Source organism: Macrobrachium rosenbergii, chromosome 47 (genome assembly GCF_040412425.1).
Source record: "Macrobrachium rosenbergii isolate ZJJX-2024 chromosome 47, ASM4041242v1, whole genome shotgun sequence".
NCBI classification, from domain to species: domain Eukaryota; kingdom Metazoa; phylum Arthropoda; class Malacostraca; order Decapoda; family Palaemonidae; genus Macrobrachium; species Macrobrachium rosenbergii.
Genome location: NC_089787.1, coordinates 13635176 through 13642109, shown reverse-complemented (window position 1 = coordinate 13642109; position 6934 = coordinate 13635176). Strand labels below are relative to the sequence as shown.

The window sequence follows — 6934 nt, the reverse complement described above, 5'->3', positions numbered from 1 at the left end:
GCATCCATTCATTCTAATCATTTGAGCTCTCTTGAATGACGGGACAAAACCATCTTCATAAAAGCTGACTCCTTGCAGTAGCCTTCCCAGAGTAAATTCTGAAAGGTGGGGAGCGAAGACCGTCGAATAAAGTTTCAGAAAACCTCCATAAAAGATTTTCTGGATTTTGAAGTCTGATGAAGTTGAAAGGCCTTCCTATCTTCTTCTTCCCGAAACTTGTTCGAAGAGGAATATCTGGAGAAGGAGGAAGATCATCGTCTACCTCCTCCGATTGCTGTCCAGTAACCTGAAGTGGCGACGTCTTTACTTGCTGCTGCCTCCAAACCATGAGGCTTCTCGACCAGAACGCCCTGGAGTCCAATATCTTGGCGCCTGGCGTCCTGGCGTCCAAAATCTTGACAATAACGTCCTGGCGCCCAGCCTGCAAGAGCGTCCTGGCGTCCAAAATCTGACGCTGGCGTCCTGGCACCCAGCTGCAAGAGCCGCCCTGGCGTCCAGTCTCTGACGTTTGACGTCCTGTCGTCCATCGTCTTGACGTCCAGTTCTTCGACTCTTGACGTCCGTGGCTGCTGAACACTTGACGTGAACTTCTTTAGCTGGTCGTCCTGTAACCTTCACCTACTGGCAGGCTGCCAAGCTTGCATAAGGGAAGACAGTTTCTGTATATCCTTCAGCAAAGTCCACTGCGGAGCTTCCTGCTGCTGGGGACAGACCGGGAAGTCGCTCGTCAAAAGGCCTAACAGCGGGAAACATTCCTGTGTGGCCAAAGGGAGCAAATCTAAGGTCACTGATGCATTGTTGTGTAAAGCGTACTTTTTCAACACTTCTCACCATGTTGAAGGGAGGGAAGACGTAAAGGTTGAGGTTCGACCAGTCCTGCAGTATGGCAACCGTCGCCCATGTTTGCGGATTCAGAACCAGGGAGCAATACACCGGAAGATGATGATTTCTTGACGTTGCGAACATGTCTATCGATGGTTTTCCCCACAGCTTCCACAGGTCTGTGCACACCTGTGGATTGAGTGTCCATTCCGTCGGTAGAACCTGTTTGCCACGACTCAATTTGTCCGCAAGGACGTTCATCCTCCTGAATGAAGCGGGTCACTAATTGGGTCTCGTTGCTCCTTGCCCACAGAAGAAAATCCTTTGACACTTCATAGAGAATAAAAGAATGAGTCCCTCCTTGATTCTTGATATAAGCACTGTCTTGTTGAAAGTTTGCATTGCAAAATGCTGAAGTGCAAGATGAATCACTTTAAATTCCTTTACATTGATGTTGAGGTTTCTTTCGGTAGGAGACCAAGTTCCTGAAAACTCCATATCGTTGAGAAGGGCTCCCCAACCCAGATCCAAAGCGTCTGAGTATAACGTCAGGTCGTGGTTCGTTGGAGCCAGAGACTTTCCTGCTGCAAATCTGTGTAGCCTGCCAGAAGACTCATCCATGCATTGGCTGAGCAGGAGGGGCGAGTTACGAAGTCTTGGACTTTTCTGCGACAATTTAGGATCCTTTGTTGGGATGGAAAAGCCCGAAAACTCAGAGTCTATCACTACTCCCAAATATAGAATAGACTGAGTCGGGACAAGCTGCAACTCTTTGAAGTTTATTAAAAGGTCTGGGTCTTGGGCGTAGACGCAGAGTTTCTGCAGGTCCTCCGCACTGAGATCCGAGGGGAAGCGTAGGAGCCAATCATCCAGGTACAGAGAGATATTTATCCCCATAAGATGTAGCCATTTTGCTAGGGGAGCGAGTACCTGGGTAAAAACTTGAGGGGCTGTGGAGAGTCCAAAGCAAAGTGCCTGAAACTGGAAGACTCTGTCCTGGAACACGAATCTCAGATACTTCCTGGAGTCCGGGTGAACTGGAATGTGGAAGTAAGCATCTTGCATGTCGATTGTAACCATCCAGTCTCCCTGATGGATGGCCGACAAAACCAACTGACTCGTCTCCATTTTGAACTTTGCTGTTTGAACGAAGAGGTTCAGGGCACTGACGCCCAGGACAGGCCCCATCCTCCGATGACTTGGGAACCACGAAGAGGCGGTTGTAAAACCCCTCCATGTTTACATCCTCGACTACTTCCACGGCTTTCTTTGCTAGTAGGGCTGACACTTCCCGAGATAGGGCCGAAAACCTCTCTGAACCGACCGAGTAGGCTATTAAGCTAAAAGGGATTGCATAGCCCTCTTTCAATACCTTCAACACCCACAGCTCTTCATTCTCCTTTTTCCATTCTGTCCGAACAGGGAAAAAGTCTTGCTCCCACTGGAACACGAGTTCAGACGACCACTCTATGAGGTGCTGCCTAACGGGTTTCTTGGCTGGTCTAGAAGTTGGCTCTAGGTTGGGGCTGGAAACGACCTCTAGAACTTCGAAAGGGCTGTTGCTGCAAAGGCAACGTCTTGGCGCTGCAGAATGCAAAAACAGGAACTTGTCCTTTGGTGATTATGAGGAGGTCCCGGGAGTCGATTTTCTGTAGCTCTACTAAAACGGGTTCCAGGGTGTCCTGTGGGAATAGACTACTTGTGTCGGGGAGGGGAGGAGAGGAGGAGGAGGAGGAGGAGGGAGGAGGAGGAGGAGGAGGAGGAGGAGGAGGGAGGAGGAGGAGAGGAGGAGGAGGAGGAGGAGGAGGAGGAGGAGGAGGAGGAGGGAGAATGTTGCGAGCAGGGTGACCTTCTGCCATGAACGAGCACCACAGATCTCGTTTTTAAGGACTCCTATTGTGAAGATGGTCGCCAACTCTAGTGCTCCATCTCTCATGGCTCTATCGGCACACATCAGCACTCCCAGCCAGTCTGATGCGAAGTTCTCTTGAAGAGATGCATAGTAAACTCCCATTCGCATTCTCATGATTTGCGGATTCACGTGATTCGCAGATTTCTGTGGAACGTATCTACCCATTATTCTGAAAATTTGTCCATCCGTGGTATTGTTCGAGAAATATTCACTAAGTACTGTTACAACCTTATTGTGAGGCTGTAACGCAGGTTCTATAGCCTGCTGAAATCTGGAGCAGCAATCTTTAATACTCCAAGTACACTAGTCAGGCCAGAACAGCAACCAGTCAGGTTCCTAGCAGCAACAAGTCAGGTTCATAGCAGCAATGAAAGTTAGCTCCAGGGTAGCAGCAAGCCAGTTGAGTAGCAGCTGCAGGTATCCGGGCCTGCGAGTCAACCTGCAGCAGAGCAGAGCAGAGCAGCAGAGAGTTTCTTGAGGACGAGATGGTTGCCGTGTCGGCTCTGTCTTGGTCGATGGAGTGGGAGGACGTCGGCACGTTTATTGAGGACGAGATGGTTGCCGTCGGCTCTGTCTTGGTCGTAGATGGAGGAGGACGCCAGCACGCTTATTGGAGGATCTAGATGGTTGCCATGTCGCCTACGCGTCGCCGGTACTGAGGAGGACGTCAGCACTGTGCTTGAGGACGAGATGGTTGTCGTGTCGGCTCTGTCGGAGTTGTCCTGCAGTGTTCCTGTTAAGCAGCTTGGGGCTGTTTCGACGACTGTCTTGAGTTTGTCTGGTTATGCTACCCAGAGTTATACAGTTTTGGCATTATGTTTTGTGCTGCTTGTTTTTTTTATGGGTGAAGCCTGTTTATTAATTTATTTAATTTTGCTGCTAAATTGTTATAAATAACTGTATTTTTTGAAACTCATTTTTTTTTACTAAGTATGATGATTCATTTTATTTAATAAGTGTTTTGCTGTCTTTATTTCGCATGTAACTATTCAATTTTGATCCTGATGTATTTTGGATAATGTTAAATTTTCCTATAGAACAGTTTTGTAACGTATTTTTGGGTAATTGGACTTTTGGCATATGAGCTAATTTGAACCTGACTCGACTGTAAATATGTATATAACTAAATCTGTAAATAAATTCAATTTTAAGGTTAAAAAAAAAAAAAAAAAAACTTAAGGTAAGGAGCAGCAATCCACAAAGGAACGAGCGGGAACCAGCAGTTCCCCAAGAAACCATCACTAACGTGACACCTCCTCACCTAAAAGAAAAAAAAAAGATTATTTTTTTTTTTACATCACAAAGCCTCCCTCTCTCCCACGTCAGAACAACTCCCTTGCCAGCCAAAACAGAGCCATCCTGTCACGGTCGCCATTGTAACGACCCGAGTGGGCCGTTATGCAGGTTCTTTAACATACTCAGGACGGGGCTGTCATGACTGACGGCAGAAAAACGGCAGCTCACCACGAAAACATCAAAAAAAAAAAACTTGAAGGTAAGGAGGCAGCAATCCACAAAAGGGAACGAGCGGGGAACCAGCAGTTCCCGCAAAACCATCACTTAACGTGACAGTACTGTATTTTCATATTTTCATGACTAATGCACTTTTGTGACAAACTATTAAAATACTCAGGTGTAAGGATTTTGAGGATTTTTTCTTGTGTTTAAACCATCAAATAGGCAGTTCTAAGTGTGGTTTTAGGTATTCGTAGATTTTAGCTATTCGTGGGGTGGGGGTACGCATCCTTCAAGAATACAGGGGTTTACTGTACAGTGTTTTATTTTTCTTGGCTAGAGCCCCACCATCCAAATCCAGTGCAAGGTAAAAGTCCACCTGAGGTGGTGAAGAGAATTCTGGCTGAAGAAGCATCAATGATACCGTGCAGAATCCCCCATGAGAGGAGGCAGAAACTCCCAAGGATAGAGCCTAGCGATAAGACAGATACTTCTGCCTCATCAAACGAGAGGGAGGCAAACAGAACACCACCTTCCTTACTTCCCTCTTCTCTGCTAGCCAGCTGTACATGGGCAAAGCTCAAGACGAAGATAAACCACGAAGTCTAGCGTACCTGGTGGTTGTCTCATCAAGAAGGCCGAACCCAGTGACGAAGGGATTGCTGGAAAGAAGAATGATGGGTAACAGATCAGGAAGTACCTGAGCAGTGCCGAGTAATTAGACGCAGACAATCCTTTTCTACAGGTTCCTCGATGGAGGAAATGGGTGATCTTGAAGAAGGCTCAGAACTTTATTAAGCCAGAGTTGAAGCGGTGCCAACGAAGGATCTTAACGATGGAAATTCACCTGAAGAATCAGGTACTGGAATCTCTCCTTGCGGGGTCGCGAAGATGTTAGAAGAAGGGTGGACTTCGAGAGAAGCGCCCACAGAGAATGAACTCACGGTTGTTGGGCGCCCACTCGCTGTCGGAACAGACACCGACTCCTTAGAAGCAGCTGCATTCTTCGCGGACACTTGGTGCCCCAGGGATGGCAGCTCGGCACCTGGGGGCTTGGTGGTTTGACTTTCAAACTCTGAGCGGTCATACACAGGCTCTTCCAATTCGGAATCTGGGCGCCCACGAACTGGAAAGGTAGAAACTGCACTCTCATATACTGGGCGCCCGGGCAAAGTGTGCTCATATGATGGGCACTCGGACAAAGGGCATTCTAGAACGATCTTCATGTTGACGCTTACACACAACCACATCATACACTGGGCGCTCGGACGCTTTGCGACTATAAGGTGGCCTGGCACACACTCTTTTGGGGTCGGAACGCACTTTCGCAACTGAATGGGTGCAAGAATAGCTCGCTGGCAACTCCCAAAACTACAAGAAGGGAGAGGATTACGTTCTCTCTCTCTCTCTCTCGCTCTACATCTCGCCATAAGAGCAGCTTAACTGTTTCCAAGGAAGTGCCCGGCCTTTTCAATGGCCTAGAAACTTTCGTAAAACGGCCACTGCACTTCTTAGACGCGGGAGAGTCCAATCACTTGATGATAGGGCATGTACGCCCTACCAATGCCTTTCCAATGCATGCTCATCTGCAGCCTGGGACTAAATGGACAACAGGCTCGGATGAGGCGACACCGCTTCATGGGCAAACCCCACCAACCTCCTTGACTGCCAGTTTGTTTCCTCCCGTGAGCAAGGGGAATTTAGCATGGACTCTGGTCTGGGAGCATCAGTGGGACAAACATCCGTCCTCCACTTCAACATTGCACTTGACACTACACTATCAAATTGGTCTACTAGGACCTAAACAGAATTCTAACCTGGGACACAGTATTACCAAGTAAATTAAATTTTATCTATCCATGCTTCTAAGCTAAAATGCATTGGGCCCAGAATCAGAGCTGCAATGGAGTGACAGGAAAAGCTGAGGACTGGAAATGTGAGATAAAGCTGTCACAGGTGTCAGTGATAGGCATCACATCAATATCAACTCCCTGGGAATGACTCGTTCAGCGGAAGCCTTTACTTCAGCCCTAGCCGTAGCTTTTCTCAAACGATCACGCTGTTATTTGTCTGGGTATGTCTGTAATGTCTTCCGTTTTCCCTTATCCCAGTCCTTACATTCTTCGCAATTAAGCTCAGGAGAGCAAATTTGCTCCTACAAGAACTGGGTTATTACTGTGAGTGAGTCATATTTGAAGAAGTAATGCTGTATTTAAACGAGTCACACATATTAGTCAAAGTCCAATTAATAAGTCAATCGAAGATATAATCCAGAATTCTAGCTAAGCTAAATAGCTGCACTACCAAAAGCAAAGAGTACTTCACCAAAGACGATCTCTGACCATCCAGCAACGAATTGAGCTCTTTAGCTACGTTGTACCTATTCTTCCCTGATAGTGGGTGGGCAGCATACCTACCCCAAAAGAAAAGAAGGGTACCAAATTTCGAATTTTGAGCTGCTGCATAAAGTAGAAACTTTAGCTATGTAATTATTTGGGAAGTTACTTATATAAAATGAAGATTTGGCCCAATTTCTTTCACAAATGTTGGTTGCGAGTTGAAGAATCTGTGCAGACACGTCAGATTCCAAGCTTGAATGCGGGACAAAACACAACTTGCTGATTTGAAACTCTTTCAAGAGTGCGAAATGAACTAAGTTTCCATTAATTTCTGACTGATATCTTTTAAAACCATCATCTGGAACACGTTTGTCCCTCGTGGATCTTCTCACAGATGCGGTGATAG

At 47.0% G+C, this 6934-nt stretch overlaps 1 protein-coding gene across 1 annotated transcript; it reads right to left on the bottom strand.

Annotated features, from left to right (window-relative positions):
* Nucleotides 1-1104: 1104 nt before the first annotated feature.
* On the bottom strand, nucleotides 1105-2010 carry LOC136830859 (uncharacterized). Its single transcript, XM_067090835.1, has one exon. It carries the CDS (start codon nucleotides 2008-2010, stop codon nucleotides 1105-1107), a length of 906 nt encoding a protein of 301 aa, XP_066946936.1.
* Nucleotides 2011-6934: the final 4924 nt, after the last annotated feature.

Excerpts from the sequence above, each read along its gene's own strand:
- LOC136830859 (XM_067090835.1), bottom strand. The coding sequence starts at position 2,010 with ATGGGGCCTGTCCTGGGCGTCAGTGCCCTGAACCTCTTCGTTCAAACA.